This window comes from Bradysia coprophila, unplaced genomic scaffold (assembly GCF_014529535.1).
Source record: "Bradysia coprophila strain Holo2 unplaced genomic scaffold, BU_Bcop_v1 contig_350, whole genome shotgun sequence".
NCBI classification, from domain to species: Eukaryota; Metazoa; Arthropoda; class Insecta; order Diptera; family Sciaridae; genus Bradysia; species Bradysia coprophila.
Window position 1 is genome coordinate 12,047,960 of NW_023503608.1, and position 26,976 is coordinate 12,074,935.

Below are 26,976 nucleotides of genomic sequence, written 5' to 3' on the forward strand. Positions count from 1 at the left end.
GAAGTGGACAAACATCCAAAAATATTTGTCCTTTCTACCTCTTTTGTAAAAATAGAATATTGATGCGTTGTGCCTGCTGATGAGAATGTAATTGGTGCATAAGCCCAAATGCGCTTTAATAAGATGAAACGTCTAGAAAAACAATAAAAATCTTCAAAGAAGCTTTCTTACGATACATTTGTTTAAGTGAAAACAAGCCTTAGGGACTCAATTTCCGAGTTTCTTCACGAACTCTTATGTCACAACAAGTGACATATCACAATTCTATATTTAATTCTCTTTGATTCTATGTTCCAATTTGTCTTCTCAGCCCGAGAATCTCGGGCTGCATTTCATTAGGGTACTTGGGTGGGCCTCAAATCCATTTGTTAGACTGAGGAAGTTTTCAATATTTTTCAGTAAAACTTAATTTGACGATATAGCGTAATGTTGACGTCTTGACGTATTTAAGTCATGTGTATCTCCGAATTTTTAACCAAAACTCATAATTTCCTATTGAACCTGCGAATTTCTAACCACAGCCGCAGCCGAGGTCAGCTACAAAAAATATTAGAAGAGACTATTTTTGGGAAATCGATTTTCATGAATTTCTAAGTGCCGTAAGTAAAACAATTTCCGTTTTAACATTAAATAATTATTTTTTTTGTTTATTTTTTTATACTTTGTTTGTAATTACAATTTTATTACACGAAACTAATATATTACAATTAATTAATTTATTAAAAAATAACATTTTGTCCCGGAATAGTGAACATTCGAAATAGATTTCGTTTTGAATTCATTTCGTCGATCTATCTAGATCTATATTTCCTGTCGTAAATGGATTTTTATTTTCGTTTTAAATTAATCAAACATTGATGCTGCGGTTTGTTGCGGATTTCATAAATGTTTTGCATAGATTTTGAGCAAATTTTGATAAATAAATGTTTCAATATAATGCTTGTTTGTGTGTTAGTTGAATAGAATATGGTTTTCTGGACGGATAAACAAATACACAAATACATTGAACTCTACTCTTATTTTGGTATTTTACTTTTTCTATATATTCGATTACTTTAAGAAGCGCGATTTTGATATTCATTTGATAAAGAAAAAAAAATCTGATGACTGCCGGACTAAAAACTAAAATTTAAAAATTTCTATAAATATATTTTCTGTTGTATTTTAAAGCTAATATTTTTATAACAAAATATTTTCTTCCACTTAGTAAAATTTATATATCCTTTCGCTTTTCACATAGAATTTCTTATTAATTATTTATTTGATTTCATTTTTTTGTATTTCATTTTTCTTGGATCGGTGGAATCACTCTTGTTTTGTTCATTTGCTATGCGTTACTTGTTTGTTGATGCAGTATATTGTATATGTAAAAGGCATGACATTTATGCTAATAAAGTAGGCAATACAATTATGGATTATTATAAAGGCGTGAGTAAAATTGATAAAGCACCTGGTGATCGTATCATAGTTTAAACGGAATTTTTTATTTTTAAATTTTGTGAGTATTTTTCTGATATTGAAGAGATTGCAATTTTCACTTTATAAGTCGACGAAGGATGTATCACTCATACAATTGATACCGGTTTCCCGGACGAGCCCCCATGTAGAAACGTAGAAGAAACCATAATGAACGACTTTTAATTCATAAACGTGATTGACCAACGGTTCGCCTACGAATGGTTCTAACAAGCAAATCGATTCTCTCTCAACACAATCGATGATATCGTTCGATAACATAATTCCAAAATATAATTTACGTTATAGATTATACCATATTATACCATATTAAGTCAACCTATACTAATAAGTGATAATCACAATCTCTCCCATTCATTTCTTTTAAATCAAAAATCAACAGAACGCAAATTTTACCACTAAAATCATTGCACCAAACTGTATGTTCGAAATCATCATTAATTGGAATCAAAATATTGTTCATATCATAATCATGCAGTGTTACGTTTAGTGGTGTGTTTCATTTTACGATTGTAAAATCGAAGGGTCTCAGGCACTTTAATATCCTAGTTTATTACAGTAATATAAATGCTATATCTCATATTATATCTCATTATAATTCTTATATATTGGTGATGTTGGGTTTAAACAAAGATTGTGTACGGACCGGCGGAATTGACCAGAACTTTTGATTCCAAAGAAATTTCTTCGACCTATGTTGGGTCACAATAATATGTTCAGATAGCCAATTATTTTTCATTTGACGATGAAACATTTGTCATGTAGAATCTAATATATAAGGAGGGCAACATCACTAAAGGACGTAGCTCCCATATCTCTGTAACTACTCAACTGATGTTCATAAACTTTTTTTCCCCTGTAAGCTAGAATTAATTCCGATTTTTTGAGTACCATGTCAAGTCTATCCGACCAACGGCTCGGAAGATTTTGTATAAAATCCGAAAAAAATTAAACCAACTGCAAGGACATCCCAAATAAGCAATTGTATTTGTAGATTACTATTCAATTAAAAATAATTTTTTAGTCGCAGCCACTCACACACAAAAAATCGCGAAGTAGGACAATGTTCCATAACGAGCTATTTTTCAAAAATATCACAGTAAACCTCTTCTGATTTTTGGACTCAGATAATGTTTTAAAACATTTTAGAGAATCTGGTTTGTAAATTGAGAAACCATTTTTTGTGTCACTGCACCCTTCGAGTTATTGGTCGGTATGGGGCATTCAGAAAAAATATTATTTTTTTTAAATCAATTGAGTAGTTTCAGAGATATGGGAGTTTCGTTCTTTGGTGATGTTGCCCTCGACAAATACCCAGGGTTTCTGATCAAATGAATAATTGCTGAATTTCTCATTACCTGTCATGCACCCAGCCTATATTTATCCTTTTAGAAATGAAAGGTTAATTTCCTATAGTCATTAAATATGTCACTTCTTTTGCTTAAGATACAAAATGTTCTACTTCATTCGACTTATTATTCATTTTATAATTTCACATTAACCGTAGGTCATCGGTAATTTCGGTCATTTCTGACAATGAAAGATGATTAGTGGTTCCGGAAAGAAGATGGAACTAGGTTTAAATCAAAGTGGTCATCATCGATGTGCAATTTTCATTATATCAATTTACTGCATTAATTGCAGGATACTAGAATGATAAGATAATATTATCAATTTAACACGAAAAGATGTTGAACATTCATTTTCTCTCAGATAAGATATTCAATTCACAGATAACTCGAGCTTGAAAAAATAAATTCTTCATCGTTATTGTTTACTAATAAAAAGGTGCGAGCACTCAACCACACCATATTGTGTACATAGATAAAACAAATATAAAGACAGGAAAATAAAATTCTCAGAGCACTATGATAACATTGTGAAATCACCTGTGTGGCATTGGGTCGGTATTATCGACATATGGTGTATCCATATGATGTTCACATTTTTTTTGTTATATAAAATTGAAGATGGTTTGTAGATTGCATCAGAAAGATCTATTATATTTAGACCACAGCTCAAAATTTCTGTTTTTTCGTTCATTCAACGATCGTGCCTGAGGTCTGGTAAACAGAGTATTTTGCTTTAAATGGCTTGACAATAAAAAATATTTCCTAATGGTCGTTCTGGTCATTGATTCCGTAGCACACATTTTCAAATCTAATGTTTAAACCAAACTTCAGTCAGTTGAGATTGTATTACTAAATTATTTACTAAAAATGTTTTTCCTTAATTTAATTGCTAAGCTAAAAAATAAAATAATTTGAAAAACTGTTTAGAATATCACATGAATTTTACATTAATTTTTTAACTCTTCAATTGTTTTGATTTGTTTAGATTTTAATAGAAAACGAATTTCTTAAAAAAACCGTTTTTTTTCTTGTTGATTTTTCCTCAATAATTTGTTACAAAAAGATGAACAAGAAGATCAAAACTTCCATAAAATCCTAATTAAACTTTATTTTTACAAAATCCAATGCATTCGTACAAAATATAAATAAAATGATCGGAAGAGCCTACACACATCTCCATTTTGTTACTTTAAAGATCGAAGTGCAATACGGTGGTCAGTTTTAATTCGTTCAAGCATATGTCCTTCTCACTATATCTTCCATAAAAAACCTTTTGTTTTTACATCTTCACCAAGCACCTAGTAGCTGAATACTATTATCTTCACTGACTATGCTTATGTGTCGTAAAAAAATGCAAAAAATAAAAAAAAATGTTTAAAAAAAGGCGTTAAAAAATTGACCAGACTAAAAGTTCAACACGTTCAAGCTAAATTCATTCCTAAAAAATCACAATTTCACTCGTCGTCGTCGTATTCATTCACCAATCAAATGTAAGTCTTTTTCACTTTTTGCAGTGTTCCGGTTTTGCAATTCACTTCTTTTTCTAGATTTTCCGTCGAATTTTTGCACTCATGACTTCGATCTTTGGCAAACTCTTGCTCTAAATTATCCTTTTTGATATTGCACGACGCATTCGATGGTAGCGTCGCCGTTGAGATGAGTAAATTTGTCTTCTTGGCACTGTTAAGCGGTTGCATGTGTCGTTTCTCGTATCTGAAATGGAAATCGAAATTATTTAAGTGTTGATCGACTCTCACTTCCTACTACAATTTGAAAAGAAAGAATAATTTTGCAGTGGTAAACTTACGCATTGATTGTGTTATGATGTTCTCGGTAGCACAACGACATCAACCATTTCATTTTCGCCACACAGAAACCGATGAAAAGTCCAAAGACGAACAAAATGCACATTAACGTTATTATCGACGGACTACCCAAATGCACACGCTGTTCGGCTGCTTCAGCACCACCAGCACCTCCAATGCGCTCCTTGACCAACGGATCAATGTGAGTCTTGTGAATACTGTTTATTTGATTCGTCAATTCAACGCCGTCAATGGAAGTGACTGTTATCTCATTGTCATATGAAACGTGAGGCGGCATTCGCCCTACACTTGACACAGTGCCTCGTGTCGATTGAATAACAATTGGTGGCGGTGGATCAATCCAATTACCGGCAGAGTCACCGTACTTCTTACACAAATCAATGCCATCCGTTCCACTCATATTTTGAATGAATCCGTCAGGGTTGGAGTGAACGTTGGGATTTGTCAGCAGCGACGTGCATTCATGATTGTTAATGTCCCACACACAGTACGGGTCTTGTAAATTGAAGCAATCTCTGCAACGCACAATCTTCGAGCAATGGTGCAATGGTATGGAAACAATATGTCCGGTGCCAACAACAATCAGTGTTTGAGTATTTGCCGAGACGGACAATTCTTTGATTGGCATTCCATGCGGTAGAGCCTGGGTTTCAGTAACAACAACTGGTTCGGCTTGTTCTGTGTCATTCGCCGATATGATGTTGACGAATTTGATAACTCGTCCATCGTCTGTACCCACGAAGATGACGTCATAGGTATTACCGTTCATGGATAAAATTTGTGGATCCACTGTTATGGCGGTGAAACGGTGCTTAAGGTTGACCCGAGTCAGCAACGGTCCACCAAACATTGCACCAGCCGCTTGATCCATAAGTGTGTGAGTTTTTATGAAATTCACAGAATTTGATGGCAAAGTTCGACTGTCATCCACACATTTTCCAGGTCTTGGTTCTGGAACGGATTCGGGTGGAACTGGTAGCCAATTGGATGTAGAGTCTTTCTGTGCTTTGAAACGTCCTTCAAATGCTTCCATTATATCGTCCACTTTAAATGCACATATTGCTGAACCGGGAATTGCATTTGTCGGTGTTGTAAAGACTGCATAGATTATGGATTGACGCTTGTCGCCATTGTTGTAAATGCCCTCGATGATTTTACTTGTAGCTTCTACAATCAAACGGAGATTATTCGTTAGAAAATTGGTCAAATGTCCCATTCAAGAACTCAAGTGTACTCACGTATTTCGTCGAAATAGAAAGGATATTCCCCAGACACGGAGCAATTCAATCGGGTTTTCAGGAACGATGTCCAACGGTCAATAAATTTATAAGGTCCTCCCTTATCGTTCTTGCATACTCGTGCCACTCTTGAGTAAACCGTTTTTCCACAATTCATGTACTCCATTGCAATTTCTCGGAAAAAGAAGAAAACATAGCCGTTGTGCTCCAAAGCTGACACAAATGCCGGCTGATTGAGTTGCTTCAGATCGTATTGTTCTGTGCGTTGCGTTTCACGATAGATCAACGGATCAGCACCGGAGAAATCAGCAACTGTCGCCGAATATAGTTGACCATCTGCAAGAACAAAGCGAATAGAGAAATAAGCGACGATTCAATTTGATGAAACGTTCGGCTGGTAGAAGAGGGTTTTCTATTATTCTCAACATTTATCAATTACTGTGTCTCGCTACATCACAAAAATAATAATTAGCATGACGAGTTATCGTTACGAAGATCAAAAGATCCGCGCGTTTTATTTTTTTTTAACTTGCTAATTGACACATCGTTAAGACGAGTAGTTGACTGTATCTGACTTTCCGTATGTCTTCTAAAAATGATTATAAAAAGCAACCTTGTCGTCGTTAGACACGCTAGACATCCATGCAATTTGAACAAAGGACAACAAAAAATCGTCTAACATACCTGTGTAAACATAGGTGCTGTTGTGTGTCGGATTGTACGGACATCTTCCTTGTGCTTCTAATTCGGTCACCATTTCCGTTGTCATTCTTCCACTTGCTTCGTCTGTATGCTTTGCATATATACGACAAAGTGGCTTATACGAATTGGTACCGCAAATCGTGATTCGATTGTCCGGCAATCGTGCGTACACTCGAATATAGTTCTGGCAATCCATGTCTTGCTTCCCTTTAAGCGCGCACAGTTCTCGATGAGCATCGGATGAGTGCCATTCAATGCGTTCGCTTTGATTCTCCAATAAATTCGATAAACTAACGTTGTACACGTAGTTCCTGGTTGAAGTAAGAAAAAACATTTCGTTGAAAATTTCAATCGTTTTTCAAAATGTATTTGTTCGTGAGTTACCTTGCGCCGATCAATAATGTTGAGTCATCTTGATCTAATATCTTAAAGTAGTCAGTTAAGTTCCCGTAGAACATTGGAAGTTTATCTTGATCTGCAAGGTAAATAGTGATTTGTTGTGAATTCAGTTAATGGTGCACATGAATCCGCAACTTACCATATTTTATGTACAACTTTGGAACAACGTCCGGCGTCCACGAGCTAACCCTTACTATCACAGTAGCCAAACAAAAACAAACACCTAAAATGGTGGACATCTTACTGTATCGCATTTGCTTCATTTTCAGAGAAAATTTTGGAATGAAAAATTTCGATAGATTCGAACAAGTTTTCGGATTTCATAAATCTCGTGCGTTCATTTGAATCGAGTCCGACGTAACGGCGATTCTAGCGATGGTTCAAATGGAATCCTTAATTCTGCGGATAACATTCCGGTAATCTGTAATGGAAAATAGAAATTTGCTTTAGTAAATTCGGTAAGATAACATTCGGTTGAAGTGTAATTTTAACGGGACAACCATCTTTATCTCAAACATTCATGCATAAATTATCAAATTTCTAAGATTTTCTTCTCGGACCACTGTTTAAGAGCGCAATAAAATATATAACAAAAACAATGTGTCTAACTGCTTATCACATTAATTGGGTCAGACCATTTAGGTTTAATTGTAATGTTCTACACGAGCATTTTTCTAATCTATGTGTACCAAGCATAAATTCGTTTAAGTAGTGTGTCACATGACCCCGACATCGACAACGCTTTGGTACATTTGGTATTATATATTATGTTGCATTCGAAATGTGATGCTTCATTATTATGCATTTAATTCTTATTAAGTTAGCTCTATCCTGACTGTACTTTTTTAGCAGATTCTAGTTTTTATCAGGCAACTTTCAACAATTTTTTTTATATTTTTATGACTTTATGTATCAGACTTAATTTTCAGCCGAGAGGAGAAGAAAAAAAAAATCTGCCTCATAAATAACTAGTCTTTGACTTAACGTAAATCTACAAGATAATCCTCATTAAAAAAACACAAAACCATTACGTGGTATGTGTATAGTTTCAATAAATCTATAAAATCATGGCAATCAGCTCGGTGAGGTTTTTCGTTGTTGTTGTTGTATTTCTTCAATAAATATTTTGTGTAGCATCTCTGCTCCTCACCTATACGCAACATATATTGTTATGTTAAGTCAAGCGTTGCACAACTCTTTCACTCATACTCATTGGACTTTAATTATACAACGACTTACGACCAGTTTTTTTTAATATTATTTCTTCTCTCATTTGATTGTATAAATGTGTGGTGTGTAGATATTTTTCTTACGATTGCAGTTCGAATTCGATCAGTTTCGTTACACACGGGGTTTATCGTTATGTGAGAGGGAATATTGCATTTATTTTGTACGTGTTGCTACTTAACCAAGTCGTATATGAATCAAGATTTATGTGATCTTCTTATAAAACTTTTAAGCCTAGGAATAATAATATTTACGATGCATGTTCTCCTCTGTGCCCGAAAATGCGTTCCACATTTTAATAAAAATAATAATAATAAAAAATCTCTCTGTTTATTACAACCTAAATATATCAGGCCACACAAATTAAAAATAGGTGTGTTTTTACGTATACATAAAATTTCAATAAATTCGACAACATTATGCAACCGATATAAACTCGTTTTATATTATAACTCTAACCTTCATGGTTTTGTAAAAAAAAAAATATGAAAAAAATTTTGCGTGTCTATCCACCGTGATTCGTTCTTAAAAGTGTACACAAAGGGAAACAACTTACAGGCATTTCGCTTCGAACATAATAACCAACATGCAACTTTATACAATATTCTCTACCTTAATATTTGTATAATGTTTCTAATCCGATTAACCAACAGGCCATTTAGTTGACACATCAATTCCTGGGTTGAGTCATATATACATAATACGATTTGCTTAACCTTTAACAAATACTTATTAAATTTAATAAACTCTTAGCCTCAGGTTTTATACGTGTGGTTTTTTCGTCTTTTTATGGCTGAGCTGAGTTCTTTTTTTCTTCTACTCTCAAAGCTTTTTTTTATTTCAATTGAACACACAAAACAGTGTGGATAATGTAATCAAATGGTGGTTATGTTTATTACGAACTGCGAATGATTTGAATATATGTACGTTAAGTGATTCAAAGATCTTTTTTTTTAAATATATAGTTTGCTTCGAAGATAGATTCAACTAACACCAAAATGAATGTCTCTGAGATAAACTATTTGAACTACTTCTCATAACTTTTAAAAGTTAATTATTTTATTATTTTTTAGCTTGCTCTTACATCAACGCCGTTATATTTTCACGTAACCTGCGAAATTGACCGAGAATTCATAGATTTGAATATGTTGTTATTTTGGGACGTAATTGCGGACAATGTTCTTAATGAACAAAGAACCTTTCAGCTTAAGTTTATAACGTGACGTCTCGAATTTCAGAATTAGTAGATTACATTGGGTGCAACGGAAGTAATTCATTACATGAAGGATCTAGCATGATCATAGAAAATATTCGGAGGCTGATGAAATCACACTAGGCACTGTGTTTCTTTTGTATCACTAAAGCCTCACTTGTCAATTCAGTGGCCATGCTAGAAGCAGTGCTGTGGCCGAACTCACAAGTATGTATTTAAGGAACAAGTTTTTGAAACTGTTTTGTTGACCAGAGTAGAATATGTAGAGAGAATTACACGAGAATCAATATAACAGTTTCCAAAGAAAGTTCCTGAAATAAACCAGAATGAGTTTTCGAATAAATAAAATCGTTTTCAAATAAATGAATTACTTCACAGCATCCAATGCGGAAAGTTCAAGTTAAATCAAAGCAAAATAAATAAATTAGAACAACTCTTCACATGTAAAAATAGTATCGTTGTAATGCAATGACAAATTTCGTGGGGGCTGAACATACATAGGTATAATGACAACTTTCTGCGGGGGATACGGGGATACACATACTTGCAACGAATCAATAATATTACATTACGTTCGTGCTTCAATATTTTTTACATGCAACGAGCCCAAAATGAGTGAATTTTTCTCGGACGTTCGGCCCTTAGTAGGTACCTGTTTGGGACGGTTGATCTGAGGCACTTTCGCTTGTAGCCCAAAGGAAGGGAAATCGTTTGCCTCGAATCAATCGTACAAAACAGGTATACGTTGGCGAGTGGGTATACGTTGTAGCCCGAGCCGAAGGCAGGGCGACATTTCCACTCGTCAATATAAAAATATTAAAACAAATGAAGTAACAGATTTTTCATCAAACATTCTTTAAGAACGAATAGAGGTGTGCACCGCCGATTTTACGCCGGCGCGCCGCCGATTTTTTGCTATATTTTCGGCGCGCCGCCGCCGAAAAATAATAGCTCACGCCGCCGCCGCCGCCGATTGTATTTTCGTCGCGCCGAAATTTTATACGTTTAGTGCTTTCAGCCATTTTAATGGGCGGCAATATAAACTTAAATTGAAAAATCTATACAAAAGTGTGTGTCTGAGTACAAGGTTTTAGCAAATGTTTATCTCTCTTAATTTATAAGTCAGGTTTCTATATGCGTAGAAATGAGTTTTTGGTTAAAAAAAATTTGTAAAAACTTTGGGTTTTTCTTCTTACCTGCACTGTACGACAGTGATTTTGTTTCTGATGCTACGATAGGGTTATCTTCGAAGTAGCTTTCTATAACGTATCCTATTTCCATCAGTAGATGGCAAGTGTTTTATGCAAATTTTTAAATACTAGTCCAAAGAAAAAGTTTGCTGCTGTCTTGGGAAGGGTATCGATGGATACAACTGGGGATCACCATCGATACCCGAGGTCGAAATAGCATTTGTATTTTCTGTATCCTCACTTACCGTGAACCCTTGGGTACGTTACTCTATTTTCTGTGCAATGAAATGAAGCGTGGCAGACGGCAGGCGGCAGACGACGTTTCTCTTATTATCTGTTGATGCAGATAAGAGGAAGAAGAAAGAGAACAAAATTCAGTGAATCAGTCAAAACTGTGTGATACTAATGTAATTGTAAAGTGGCAAACTTAAGACCTTATATGGAATTTGGGTGGAAAATGGCGCAAATCACATGTTTCAGGAATTTATAAAGTGGAAAATCTTTTCGGTTTCAAGTTTTTTCGTCAAAAGACGAGATACGGGTATCTTTATTTTCAATTTTTAGCTGCTTTATGTAAAAAATTTGGGAAAAAATCATTTTGGCGTAGTCTATACACTTATTACGCTTATTACTTATAAATTTAAGTTTATCTGAATCTCTTATTTGCGAAAACCTTCTACTACGATCTCACTCCTACATCGAAGATGGACTAAAGCAACGCACTTCTCGCTCCTCGTTCCCTAACTAAATTAAATTAACACCAACAACAAAAACAAACACAACAACAGCCTGATTACAACAGAAAAATGAGAGCAAATAAGAAAAAACGAGAGTAAACAATAAAAACAAACAGAGCTACTTCAGCTCTTCCCTCCAAATTGTGAGTGATTCAAGAGAAAAATCGCTGTTTCGACCTCAGGTGTTAATAGCGGTCCCAGGCCAGCGTGGTCTGGCCATCGTCAGTTGCTCTAAGAACACCCTTCACAAGACAGCAGCAAACGTTTGACTTGAACTGGTATTTTAAAGTTTGCATGAAAACGTTTTGCCATCTACTGATGGGAAAGGACATTTCAGTGAAAAGCTACTTCGAATAAACCCATCGTAGCATCACATAACAGAAGTGCGTTGACTAAAGGCAACAGGAACGGGTATTGCATAAATTGAAAGTGAGTTTGCGTAAATGGCATACATTATAGTTGGAAATAAGAAACCTGCAGAACATCTAGTATGAAGATGTGACTTAAAATTTCCAACTGATAAGTTAACTTATATGTCATTTACGCAAACCACTAATCATTCTTGGATTCATTAAAATAGATGTTTTTAAAATAATAGGTCAGTTATTGTACATTCAAAATATAAAAGGTGAGATACGTCTCAGTTGATTCCCCTTGTATAAGTGGTTGATACTTCAGATCGCAAGACAGTAAGAATTCAGTGTTTTTGCATTATTTTCGAAAAATTTAGATTTTTTTGTAAATTTATCGGCGCGCCGATCGGCGCACCGCCGCCGACTATAAATTTCTCCCGGCGCGCCGCCGCCGATTCCTTACCAGTCGGCGCACCGCCGCCGACTATTTTAAGATCGGCGCACACCTCTAAGAACGAAGTTACAGATTTATCGTTACGTTTGTCGTATACAGGCTAAACAACGGATGCATGTACTAAAACTACTCTGCAATGTGAATTCACTAAGTGATATTGAATAACCTTACTGAAAAAACAACAGAAAAAGATGCTAATTTGCCTTAATTAATCGGTCTTAATAATTGCTATAGCAAATAATGATTCCTCTGTATGAATCACTTAGATAAAATGCCTCGCAAAATGCTAAATCACTTTGAATTTGACGCAAATAAGTTGTTGTGATGCAAAGGCAATAATAGTGAAGATGTCATTCGTTGTCAATTTATTGATTTAAGTGTTATCGAATGATCAATGGATGTGTGCTACTTTATCGAGATGTCATCAATACAATTTAATTATCGTCGTTTAAAACAAAGACTTTGCCGGGAGGCTTTGTATTGTCACGATACGACCCTGGTCAAATGCGAAAGTAACCTTATGATTTTTGTAACAATAAAAACCAATCTTCGCGATAACATTGATAATTGTCAAATCTCACACGCATTCAAGTTTGTATTCATGTTCACGTATCAAAATGATTTCCCCATTTTATTCATCCTTGAAATTGATTGTCCGAAATTCTATAAGCTTCCAAGTCTTTTTGTGTCGTTTTGACTTAATGGCATTTCAAGCAGAAATATAAATTTTTTATTGAAACGAAGTAACTATTGTAGTAATATTTGTGATTTATTGATGCGAATATTCAATTTTATTCTGACACGTAAATGTGGTTGAGAAATTTTAAACAAAAACAGAAAACAGACGACGGTAATTTGGATGTTGCATAAAATTTTTCGATGAATTTACAAAGATCTATAAAGGGATTTCATAATTTTTTTTGTTGCGCTGTGGAACATAACACAACCCATGTTGGCCGAGGATTAAGTTCAGAAAAAATGACAATTTATTGTTGGAATTATAATTCTTCTATTCGGCACTTAGAAGTTATTCAATCATTACCCGACGACGACGTGGGTTCTCTAAGCCATTTACAAACATTTCAACCGTCAAACTTTAAGAATTAGTTAAAGAAGACACGGTTAAATAAAGAACAATCGCATTGGTATCTACTGTGGTAAAAATATTCATTTGAAGCAAACATTTGAATGCTGTCGCTTCACACAAAATTAATAATATTTAAAATTTGTCGTCATGCTCGTTTAAACTTACAAGTGAAAGGTATACATTCTTTCAATGTACAAGTTGTCACGTACTCATGACCACATATTCCCTAATTTGAATTTTAGATTATTTTAGCTTTTTGTTTAGAGGAAACGGAAAAACATAAAATCTTTCACTTCAGGCTGAGATAGGTCACAGCCACGTACCATATATACACCTTAAAATGAACAAGTTGTTGTCGATTCAACGTTGTCGCTTTTAAGGTTTCATTATCATATAATTCTGTTTAAAGTCGCAGTTTATTATTTTTATACAAAGTCAGCGCTTAAGCCATAATTTCATGAAACAGTAATGCTTGTACCTTGTCAGCAAACATACCACACGTTTGATTAATATAATTTATAAATCATAAATTTTAATAATAAACAAATTTTGACCGATAATATCAACGGATACAGTGTTGGTTAGCTGGATCATGATGTTTTTCTACTTAAGAAGTAATTTTCTGTTATTAAAGTCAAACTTATACATAACGTGCACCAGAAATTAAGTCACCGGAAAGCCATTTCTCATCATATCTATGTCGAGTTCATTTCTCATTATATTGCATACACACCAAACTTGTTATATGAGAACGACCAGCAAAGATATACTGAAAAAAGACTTCGTTAGAAAAACAAAGTTTTCGTTCGGTTTTTTTTAGCTTACAGTGCAGTTTCAACTGAACTAGATAATGCTAATGAATCATATTAGAATGTTATTAGTTTGTTGATAAAAGTCAACTGGAATTTCATTGTACCGCATACAGTTAAAAAAAAAACTTAAACGAATTTGAATACCCATCCTACAAGTTGAACTGTTAGTAGCCGAGTAAACATTCACATTCTGCGATTGATCAAATCAATCTAAATAAATAGCATAAAGGAATTCGTTATCGAAACGAGTTTTTCTTTCTTTTTTTTCGCCTTTTGGTTACGGTTGTAGTTTTTAGTGGGTCCCGTTTAACGATACTCATTTACGATACATTTTGAAAGTGCCACGAAAAAAATCGACAACACCACAAGCCACACATGTTGTGCTATTCTATGGGAATTAAATTCTCTAATTTAAATATTGATTTGAATTATAATAAATTTGAAGATTAATTTCAAACCATAACCTCCATCCATAGTAAATGGATTTTTCAAAATAACAAATTTATATTCTTCTCCACCATCGTAAAAATACTTTCTTAATAAAGCTCTTAAAACGCCGAATGACAATGTTACCACATTGAATGTACGTTCGACACATTTTGGGCGGTTGAATTGGCTATTGATCGAAATAAATTTAATCGAAAATTAAGTTTGTCTATTTCGTTAAACGGGCCACAGAGAGACGTTGATTTGATGACCTTTGAATTTGTTAATGAACAATTTAATATTCGATCGAATTTGATTCTAATTTGTACCTAGCTCAATATCCAATTTCTTTTATATTTATTACATTATGCTCATGCACCTCTTACCAAATTATGTTCAAGAACATTTCAACAAAAAATGGATTTTTATCCGGTCACATCGAATGCAGTAAAAAAAATCATTTTCCTACGAATTGTAATCGCATTATAAAATAATTTATTTTTTTCAGCCTAGATTAAGCCCAGCCATTAATTAATTAGTCAAAGAAACGGTTAATTTTACATTATCATTGTTGATACGCATGTTAAGTATCATTAAATGTGGGTTTGCTCTTTCTAATGTTAGGAATAAACATTTCAAATATTTCTGGGTTAGAATAGCTGTGTACTACGGTGGAATGTTTTCAACTAAATAAGATAATTGCGGCTAGGTCTTGAGTAAAATTCAACGGGAATTTCCCGGTGTACGACCATCGTCAGTGATGTAATAATGAAGCGAATTCCATAGACAACAATTTTTTTTTATAAAAACTTTCGTACACTGAGGTCACGATCAGGTGCATTATGTCAGAATTTCACCTAGTTAGCACAGATCGTATAATTGCATGAATGAAGAAATGTCCGGGAAATGAAGTGTAACAGAAATTTAATTAAATTAAAAATGTAGACACAATATTTTGCAACTCGTACATTTGGCATAAGGTTATGTACCTTTAATTGTTGCTGATGTGTGCAAATTTACAAAATTTTCTTGAAAGCTACAAGGTGCTCACGAAAACAGGCTACTGCAGAGCCGGATTAACCCATGGGCAAAGTGGGCCCGGCCCAGGGCGCTGGGAAAATAGGGGCGCTTAGAAATTAAATTTTCTCGACAATGTAATCATTTCACGTTCAACATAAGTCATGCACAAATCAACGTCGATTAAAAAAAATTCGCGCTCGCTTCGCTTGCGTCTGTACATTACATTCTTGGGGTAAATGTGAGCTACAAGAAATGCATATATACATCTAACTTGATATTTTTGAATAATACACGCACATCGACTAACCCAAGGCTGTTCGTATTTGGTTATTTAAAGCGTTTTTATGATGGTCGTGCTTTAGAAAAGTTGAACTTTGAGGCTTCTGGCTGAAGACACTATAAATAATTTTCAATAACCATTCCATTGCTTCATTTTCGTCAGTCGCCGGTGATAGTCGGATGATGGAAAGCTTTTAGCTCATGAGGAATTTTCGAAAATTTTATAAATTCCTCATGAGCTGAAACCTGCTCATGATCGCCGGACAACGGGAGTTTGGAACAAAAAAAGCAGCTGGAAAAGCTGCAGAACAAATTCGTTTCCGCCCATTGAAAATTGTTCATGGCATATATTCGCGATTTTTTTTGTCGAAATCCAAGGCCAATTACCTAAACTTCAAGATCTAACACTTTCAGAGTGAAGACAAAGGATCATTCTAGAGTGCCCTAAACTTCAATACTTTCGGGATCCCGAGTCCTAGATCCTTGAAATTGCTTCAACGCAAGTCGTTTTTTCCGAATCATGACCTTACCCAACGCACTGCTCCTAGCATGAACATAAGAAATATTTGGAGGCTGATGAAGTCACAGTAGGCACTGCGTTTCTTTCGTGAAGATAGGTGACTTGTTTTAGTTGTGTGAGTTCAAACACACAATACAATCAATCTTAGGCGGTAGCTCTCATCACAAAAGCCTCCAAATTCGACGTTTGTCAAAGTAGTGTTCATGCTAGGAGCAGTGCGTTGCCTTACCAAGTAGAGTAAATCTCGCAATATAATGAAACTGTAACAGTATCACAAATATTGTGTCAAAAATTCACGTTTTTTTCTTGGGTTTTCCTCACAACGCGTTCATGTTCTAACGATCTTCCAAGGGAAGTGAAAAGTGAGAATAATGAGAGGACATTCGAGTGTAAATTGAAAGAACACCTGAATGAAACTATAGAATTGTGATGTAAATTTGAATTGTATTGGAACTTTGTATTTGAAAATAGCTATTTGCTAAATAAATTTGTTTGATTTGATTTGTTCTTCAAGAAGAATTTCAAGAAAAAATTGTTTCGGATTCATTCTACAAACTTCAAACTTAAAATCCCGAAAAATACGAGCGAATCCTTTTTATAACTTTACTTGATTTTTGTTTGTGGGAAAGTTTTGCGAATTAATCACGAAAACTCTGGTTATATCATATATCTCTCATTCATATATGGTTATATGTTATCATAAGCTTGCCACCTCGCCTCGCTCGCCGTTTCTAACTACACATTACTTAGAAAATAATGTTCTTGAGGAAATGTTGAAAACATTTTATTTGATTTTGTTGACAATGTAGGAAACAATTTCTTTAATAAATTTTTCATGCGGCGCTGCAAGGCTCGTTGCCCAGGGCGCTGTAAATGCTAATCCGGCCCTGGGCTACTGTAGTTATACCGCCAAAGTGAAGCCAGTTTTTGGTAAAACAAAGTGGAAATTCTGGATGCTCTGTAAAGTTTTATGCTTTATGTACTCGCAATTCATCCTACACTGATCGCGACGTGACTGTATTTTCCAAATAAGTTGATTTTTGTTGTTTTTGGCTTACCTACTTAACCGTAACATAAAAAGTTCCGTTTTTGTATTCTTTATTACTGCTCTTCTTCTCAACGCAAAGATTACGGCGGTGTTTTACGATTCAAAATATTTTGTATGAAATGAACTGTAGATCGTATACACACCCGACCGACTGCAGTATACAGCAATTGGGACAGAACAAAAATAAAAATCTTCTGAACAACAATAATGCGGAAATCGCGAGATTTCCAATTACAACAATTCAAAGTATTTAGTTGTAAATAGCAAATTGTAATATCAAAATTGCGACGAAATCTATAGCTGTCCAGGAATAAATGAAAAAACAACAACCTCACAAGCACTCACTTGTGTGCATACGTAGTTACGTTTTTTGATATTCGAGCATAGAAAACATAAAACAAATTTAAATTTATCTGATTTATTCTTGTAGATAAGCAAGCATATCACATACTTCTATACATTATAATAAAACATACAACGTCACATTAATAAATGCGTTGTATAATGTCAGACGAAATGGTGCTTAAAAGTAAGATATCTTGGTAGGTGCCGTGCCATTAATAACAGAGCGTACGAACAAGCGTAATATAAAATGCATGGCAAATACAATTCATGAATCAATGAACTATCCAAACTACGAACTTGTATTATGCTTATAATAGCGTTCATATACGATTCAATTCACTTACAAACACAGGTAGAAAGGTAGTTTTTAAAACCAGTTAGTTGTACTTAGGTGAAAAAACCACTGAAAACTGGCTTATGCGAGTCGTTTTTTTAATTTTATTTCTTCTCTTGTATGATACGCTGGAGTGTATCTGTTTTATTACCTAAACGATGTGTGTTGGTTGGGTAACTTCCGACAGGATGCTTTAAATGTCTGATATCAGTTGTTATTATGCGTCGGATGGAAAAGTCATTACGGATGACCTAACTAATCTCCGAAGTTAATTTGAAAAAAGAATTATGTTTACAGAGAGAGATAGAACCACAAATGCATCACATTAACCGCAAAACGTCTGACGGTCAAATCAAAAAGTGAAAATGTAAAACCGATTAAGGATATGCATTTCAATTGTAATGAAAATCCGTGCGGTGAAGACTCATCACCGTTTTTTGTCCGAAATGACTCAATGTAATTTCGTCGGAACAGATTCAGTGTGCGGTAATTGAAGTCAATTGATTGATAAAATTTGAAAAATAATATTACGCTGACCAGACCTCCACTATTCCATTTTCTGTACTCTATAAGTGTCTCAAGAGGTTTTATGCGTTAATTAATTTCTTTCCGAATGAATTAAACGTTTAGTAAACGACGTATTTGTCTATGAATGTGAAACGAATCAATGTTAGCGCTGCCTTTTATTTTTATTTATCACGACCACATGTCAAGGTTTAAAGCTCATTGAATATTGTGCTTTGATGGAGGAAGTGAATTGGTATGACTGGTAACTAACATTGTAGTAATGAATAGGACAATTTAATATCGATTTTGCTAGGAATTTAAAATTGTTTAAATAAATCAAAAGCAAAAAGCACCAGTCTGTCTGCTTGTTGTGAATAAATAAAAAAAATCTGCCTACCCCATGCAGCAACTGTTAAAAAGTCCGACAGATGGAAATAACATGTTCAGTGTCAGTTGAAAGGTTATTTTAGGTTTTAAATCAACTTTGTAGATATAGTTCGAGTCTGAGTATTGTCTCTCCCGAACAGCTTAGTATGTGACACAGCCCGCGTTCTTTATTTGCCATATGTGTTTGCATCAACTAACATTTTGAGCATAGTATAAACAACGATTCCATCTTTACTTTATATATTATAAAAGCATCGACATCTAAGCCACTGTATGATGGTACAACAGCGTTTGGCACATCAAAAAATCGTATCAAATTTCAAACATTATTTGCGGAAGGCTGATTTCTGTTCACATTTTAAGAGGGTTGTTAGTTAATATCACTTTCGTCAATTTTGATCACACCCATTTTGGATATGCTTGCATTTAACTACTGTTATGAGTCAATGTGTTATTATCATCTGCTAAGTATACCCATTACCTAATATAAATGTTTATGGGGCTTTCCAGCTGTACTGAAAATAATAATTAATAAAAATTTACCAAAATAAATATTGAGTAAACATTGTAGAAAAATTGTTTAGGGTAAATTTAAATTGACGTTCTTGGACCTATCTTGCCACAACATCCATTTGAATTGGGTTAGGATATAGTTTATGCTTACGAGTGTTGTTACACAATTTGCTTAGTTTATGTTTCTAATAAACAAAATAAAATAAAAAACTTCTCGTAAACAACTATAGCTGATAACTGGATTTTCAACCGAACTATATTAGAACTGGGGTTGAGTATACAATTTACAAATTACCGCAGCGTAATTCAATATAAATCCTCGTTTAAATTGACAAATACATTTAATTGAACTAACGCTCAACATGTGCCGTTGTAATCTAATTTATCGTCCGCCTGTGTTATGTTTATAATTCGCCACCTACATTTAAATCTGAACAACCTGCTAAACCGTTGACTAAATTATAATGGTAATTTATTAGATTAGAATAAATAAACAAAAAAACCACACAATTAAAACAAATACAACAACAAAAAAATGCCCATGTCCTTAACAACGCTCAAACTGCCTGCGATGATAGACGTTTTGTCAACGCATTTTCGTTACAGGAAGAAATATCAGGTTTAATATTTTCGTTCAATTTTTTTTTTTGTGTTCTTCTTTCTTCACTCAACGTCGCTCTAATGTTTATATTATCCATATTATAACATTCGAATGGACAAAAACTATTCATAACGTTATCAAAACATATATTGTCAAGAAAATTTGTTAAGTGAACACTCAAATCATCATGTGAGGTCGGCGAAATACGATGTGTGGGTTATAAGAATATGTTTATATAGTCAGAATTTGACCATTGTATAGTTTTGATGATGGACTCGATTCGAACATAATTACTTTGCGGGCGTTTGGCTATGCCAATTGGTTTTTTTTTCTCGAATATGTGCGGTTATTGAGACATTGAATTCACAGAAATATACTACCGGACTACCACTCTGAACCAGAAATCGATCATCTTCAAACTAGAAAGCATAAATATTTATACAATTTTGTTGAAATGAATCAACGTTATTAGATCAAGTTCCAGGTAAAGTAAATCAATAAAAGTCCACTTGAACCTTTAGTTTCAAAATCCAACATAGAGAATGAATCATCAATAAATGCGTGTTTTTCAATGATGCTTCATGTGCGGACTATCATTTTACTTGGAAATTTTTAAATGTTGTAAATGTTGGGTAATGTTTGAATGAGATCGATATTCGGTTTTTTTTTTGTTTAATGCTTTGCTGAGTGTGCATAAACGTGATTTAATGAATCGTTTTTTTCTTCTTCTTCTTATATATTCTAATTAGGTAGCAAATCAAATTAAATACAAAGAGATATTCGATTAACCTTCGATTTGATGAAGAATTAACAATGGGACTTTTAATTCAATAAAACAAGTTCGTCTTTTCCTATTACTCAGTATGGACGTCATTTTTTTCGTATAGTCAATTAAGCGATGACGAAAAAATGAATTAAACAAAAAAAAAGTGTTCCTTCCTTGTTATGTGTGTTAAATGACACATACAAAAGTTATAATCACCTGTTAATTAGTTGAGTTCGTATAAACCTTCTTATCTTACGCTGCGCTGATATTTACGTTCATTATAATGTATACCTATAATTTAAACTTAGCTTCCACTTTTTCTTTGAATCTGAAGTGACGATGGGTTTAATATTGGACTTAAGATAAAGTATCAGTGAGTTGTTTATGAGAATAATTTATTTACTTGGAAGCAGACTTACGGTTGGATTTAATTAAACCGCGGGGAAAGCGTACGTATAAGTCTAAATTGATTTAATTGTAACATACAGCATCGTATACGCAAATTTGTTTATTGCGTATGTAATAATCCCGACACGACAGTGCTCAAAACATCAAATTATAAATATGAGAAAAATATGAGACTATAATGCCAAACAACTACCGATTGCTAACACAGTTAAATAATTGGCAATTTGACAATATCTTGCTTGTATAAATAAGTCGGGCATTTTGCAAGGAATGCTACAGAAATTACTGAACCGAGTATGATTATTTCGTACTCAACCTCATGGTTTTCGGCTTCGAAGAAACATAATCTCAATTCTTGGAAGTTCGAAACATAAGCACTCTGGACCTATGAATCATATAACGTGACGAACTGTAATAATTGTTATAATTCTGAGATCGGAGTTTTCCTGACACATTTTTTCATATTGATTCGACCTCACATTTTTAGAAAGTTTACGATTGGCGTGGTTATTGACAAAAAAAAACGTTTATATCTTATCAATGAGCTATAAGAAACAGACAAAATACACTCACGAATGCACTACATACACCGAAAAAAAATACCATTGTGCTGACTAGAACAGTCTTCGTGACAACGTAAGATAACAATTATATTTTAAAATTTCCAGTCTTTCGAGAGAAAAAAAGACATTCCATATTTTGTATACACAAATAAAAGTTTACATTCAATAACGTGAGCAATAGAATGAATTTTTACCTAACTGAAATTGTCAAAAAAAAGAAGCAGGTAGATATCGTACGTGATTGTGACGAAGTTTTATCCAATTTTTTTATTTTTGAAAACCTTGACATCCACATAGGATGTACTTTATTACAGACACGGCAAAAATGAAATAATTATGGAACTGCATTCCTGATAGTATTCTTCTATAAACGAAGTGCGACGCTTCATCATGGCCAGCGTATTAAATATATTCCAAAACGTGACTATCGTTAAATTTGAATCTTTAGCAATGCACAGTATGAAAGAAACAGGAGAAAAATATGGTTCTAAAAATAAATACAATAAAATAACACAGAATTTCGTATTATAAATACGAGAGCAGATAGAACCAAACAAAAATTGTATTTACCACCACTGTACTTCTTTTTCCTCGTTTGTTTATTGTAAAAACCATCTGAATATATACGTAATTCGTTAAGTGTATTATAGTAATAATGGAAGATATATAAATATTGGAATGCAGCATACATTCTGCTCGAGATTATTCTGCTATTTCTTAAATAATTGTAATGACGAGCATGTGATAAGCTATATAAATGCCTTATTTCCATCAATACCTCACCTTGTTATTGCTTATATTTAAGTTTATTTTCAATTTATTATGTATTTATTACATAGAGTATGTGTGTAATTAATGATTTTGTTTAAAAAATTATTTTTTTTTCTTCTCTGTTTGATAAAATTTGCAATTTTTATTTATTTCAAGGACTCGCTTAATTGCGTTATTTTATTCGTGGCATGTTTGCTGTGTACGACTTTTTTTTTAAACTAAAACATTTGTAATTCAAAATTTTGAACACATTTGCGGTTATAGACGTTATACTATAAAAATTGCTGCCAATTCTACTGTTCTGTATTCCACTGAATGGTTGGACTTCTTTGTTTCTTTTGTCGGAAAATGTTAAGACTATAATTCGTTTTCTTTTTGATATGCAAAGAGAGTATGCAGATGGTTTACAAATATATGTTGGGAGGTACCAGGACGCTTTTGAAATGAGTTGCGAATTAAAGGCTTACCAATTGTGAATTTCGGTTGAAGCATACACACAAAAAAAATGTTCAGAACATTGTTACCAGTACAACCTCTTGAACAAGTTCTTTTGTTTGCTCGACTTGTTTGTCTAAAAAATTTCTTAAAACTCATTACTGTACGCTTCATCTGGTATAGCATTAGATGTTAAACGAAATAGCTAACGCAATAATTAACCGTTTGTATTGGACACAGTCATCAAAACAGGTTCACCATTTATCTTATAGTCAACATCGGGTTTGTAATTTATAAATTTTTTTCTAATTGTTCAGCTGTAAATTTGTATAATGTATAAGCGATTTCTGTGGCTATTCACTAGTCATAATCAACAAAGCCTCCTCTATGTCTATGCTCGATTAAATATCAATCATTTTAAAAATAAAATCAAAATTGCAAATCAAACATTTTCTTAGTCCGCACAGGTATTTTATCTGTACAACACGTCGTTATGTAACCAGTTAATATTTTGTCAGAGAATATTTGAACGAAAAAAAATATCAAAATGTTGTTGAGGTATTTCTAAGCTATTCAAGTTTGGTTCGATTTCTTAAATGAATCTGTGTTCAACGTATTAATCAGTATTAAACACCTGCTGCACCTATAAATTGCTTGTTTAGTTTTCAAGAAGTTTTTTTTTTTTTTTTTGAACGCAAGAAATCTAATTCGCAATGTCAAAACATATAATGTACGTACAACACAACACACAGGGTGTAACGCAATGAAGAAAATGATATATCGCATTCACAATTAGTTCCAAAATGTTTTTTTCTTTCTATGAATGGAGAGTTTTAATTTGAAGACAGGTTGTATTTCCGTAGGAGTAAAGTTGATTTTATTTTATCGCCAAAAGGTGATGTTTGTTAGGAAAGAAAAAGACAAATTGACGAAGGTCAATTCATTTTATACTTTTCGAAATATAATTTCCAAAGTTGTTGTTGTTGTTGTTGATAGTTGGATAGTTGTTATGCGAATGAAAGTTGAAATAACAATACAGGAAATTGTTTTCGGTTACATCATAAGTCATCATATGACAATAATTTCAATGTAATAAACAGTTAACGCTTTATGTTTAACAGCGCAAAGGGGACAACACATCGAGAAACTTAAAATTTATGATGTTTAAAGCAATTAGTCAACGTTAATGGATATCATCATTAGCAGAATAATGTTGTGACTATATGAATAGTGGTAATGTAATTACCCTAATCACAAACTATTCACGTAACTATCTGTAGGCTTTCTTCGTAAATTAAAAAAAAGAAGTTGAATTTTATATTCTTACGTATTAAAAGCGTATGGATATGCAATAAGAGCCAGTAAGGTTTCATTATAGCGAAGTGATCATAACCTTTACCAAACTAAACGAACTTAATATGTTTTTCGCATTATTCTTATTATTATTGAAGTCTAATTTGATTGTTTAATTAGATAATACACGCAGACCTCCAGTAAGCGGATTAGGATTATGTAAAATTAAAACATTTTTGTTACTAGCTAGTACGTCAACCGAAAATTGAGAACCACGCAACGGAAATTTTGATTGTGCTTCTTCGCCGTTGGAATCAGATTTTGTTGGCATAGGTTATAGCGAAACATTTATGCGATTAAGAGTGTAGAGGGGGAAGTAACTATTCAACTAACTTATTTCCCAGAAATACATTTTTATATAAAATGTACCGGTCATGGGAATTGTGGACGTATGCTTCAAATATGGAATTTGGCTGAATCGGCGGGTTGTGATTGCGGTGCAGCTGATCAGTCTATGCTGCATATTGTTAATGAATGTCCACTGAGGAAATTTGACGGTGAAATCAGAGGATTGCATTTTTTGGACGAAGGAGCTGTTCAATGGTTAACAGATCTTGATTTAAACCTCTGAAGTGATTCACGAACTTTTCTACTTTTGTTGTTCTATGTTTTTGCTAAGTTTCTTTTAATTGATTGATTGTAACGAAGCCATACGATAAATAAATAAATATAAAATGTACCGCGTAGCAAAGCTACAATTAGAAGCTACGCGAGCAAAGATTGGACAGGTGCAACTTGCTATTGGTGACCAATAGGAAGTAGTACGGCAATTGAAGGCGCCAATGGAAGTAGGTGGGACAGAGTTTGTTCGCGTAGTTTCCCCCTAGAGCGTGTACTTTCACGGACAAATGTAGTAGAGTTCAAGTAACTAGTGGAAATCCTTTGGTGAAAAGAAACATCCAATTTAACTAATGAAGTAAAAGATTCGTTCCAATCGTTCGAACAAAAGAAGTACAAGATTCGGACTGTCAGTGAAAAATTACCATAACAGCTAAGATTCGAAATAAAGTGGATGTAACTTCCTAAAGCTGGGGAAGTCATAAAGAGCTTCCTTTACATCAACATGGCGGTCCCTTATTTGTAATTGTAAATATAAAAACTTCACAAAATCGTTTCGTTTTTGGACGTTCTAAAATTCATAATTAAAAAGCGTTACATGGCCCACATGTTTAAATATCAAAGCAAATAAAATTGGTTAAGGCACGCATGAAATGAATCACGTACGTCCAATTAAAATAAAAAATAAAAATTTAATTTAATTAATAGAAATGTACATCATGTAAAATGTACATCATGCTCAACCGCGATCAGAATAAGTTATGCTGAAAATTTGCAAAAATAATTATAGGAATCAACAATAAGCTAATGAGATTAATTTTCTTTTGAAAGAAAAACCCTGAGACCGAACCCAATAACAATAGAGTTGGTTGGTTCCCATCAATGTCATAGACTTGACTTTTTTCGATGAATAGTTAGATGTACCGTTTATAAACCGACGAAAAATCTCATGACAATCAAATTTGTGATTATTGTAGCAAATAATTTTTTCAGAAAAAAGAAATGGTAAGAACAAAAACCAATTAAAAAAGACTGCGGCATAATGTTTTACATACCTAGCACTATCCATCATAATTGCTGATTATCACTAATCCGGTCTTCCTCGCTTATTCCGTTGTAATGTGAATTTTGTCGGCTCAATGATTATGAAAATGCAAATTTACGGTATGTCATTCAATTGACCATTTAACAATTAAAAGAAAAAATTGAACGTGTTGGACCGTTGTTAATTTAATTTAAATTGTGTCAAACACTACACGAACCACAAAATTTCACTTAGTCGAATTTTTATTTCGAAACTTCCTCGTTTATTTTTCAACGTAAACAACAATACGATGAGGAAAGATTTTTGTATGTTTATTCGCAGACGTTCAGAAAGTTTGGATATATAAACGAAAAACGTATAAACGTTGACATCGACCATACGATGTATGTGAGTATAAAATGTTGAGTAAGTTTATAGTTTACTTTTTATCCGTATGCGCTGTTCGTTCAAAGGTATGCACTCTCTTAGGCTTTATTATAATATGCGCTGAAGACTACAATATTGTTTCTTTCAATTGAAGCTATATGGGCGGCAATTTTCTATTATTAAATTTTTTCAAATTTAGCACATCACACAATTTAATCGATTGAAGGCTTGAAATAGTCAAATTTAATTTTATATTTTCATTAAAACGGAGCACTTAATATCGTAGCACACCCTCGCACTCTTTAAGTGTTAACCAAAAGAACCAATCGAAGCAGAATGGAAAGTTGGCGTTTGTAGTGGCACAATACTTATCAAAGGCATATGTAATTTAAGAAAAAGTATTTCATTGTTCACAACACGAAATTATTCCGAAAAATTAAACAAAAATTACTAAAATTGAATTATTGGTTCTGGATTATCAAATTTTTTTTTGTCTCTGTTCACATTCGGATTTTATATTGCTATACCTACACCCAAACAACAAACAAACAACAACAACAAAACGATTCTATTTACAGAAACGAAATGAATGAATGAAAATATGACAGAGTGTGTAACGTTTAGCAAACCGTTTTCAACTAATCAAACGAACTCCGCACGAAAAG

General features: G+C 33.5%; 1 protein-coding gene across 1 annotated transcript; it reads right to left on the reverse strand.

Annotated features, from left to right (window-relative positions):
• Window positions 1-1,170: 1,170 nt before the first annotated feature.
• On the reverse strand, window positions 1,171-26,976 carry LOC119081043 (semaphorin-1A). Its single transcript, XM_037189748.1, has 7 exons — window positions 25,956-26,976; window positions 7,133-7,414; window positions 6,979-7,069; window positions 6,577-6,905; window positions 5,893-6,228; window positions 4,636-5,821; window positions 1,171-4,541 (listed from the first exon to the last, which is right to left on the reverse strand). Exons 2-7 carry the CDS (start codon window positions 7,254-7,256, stop codon window positions 4,313-4,315), a joined length of 2,295 nt encoding a protein of 764 aa, XP_037045643.1. The 5' UTR covers window positions 7,257-7,414; window positions 25,956-26,976; the 3' UTR covers window positions 1,171-4,312.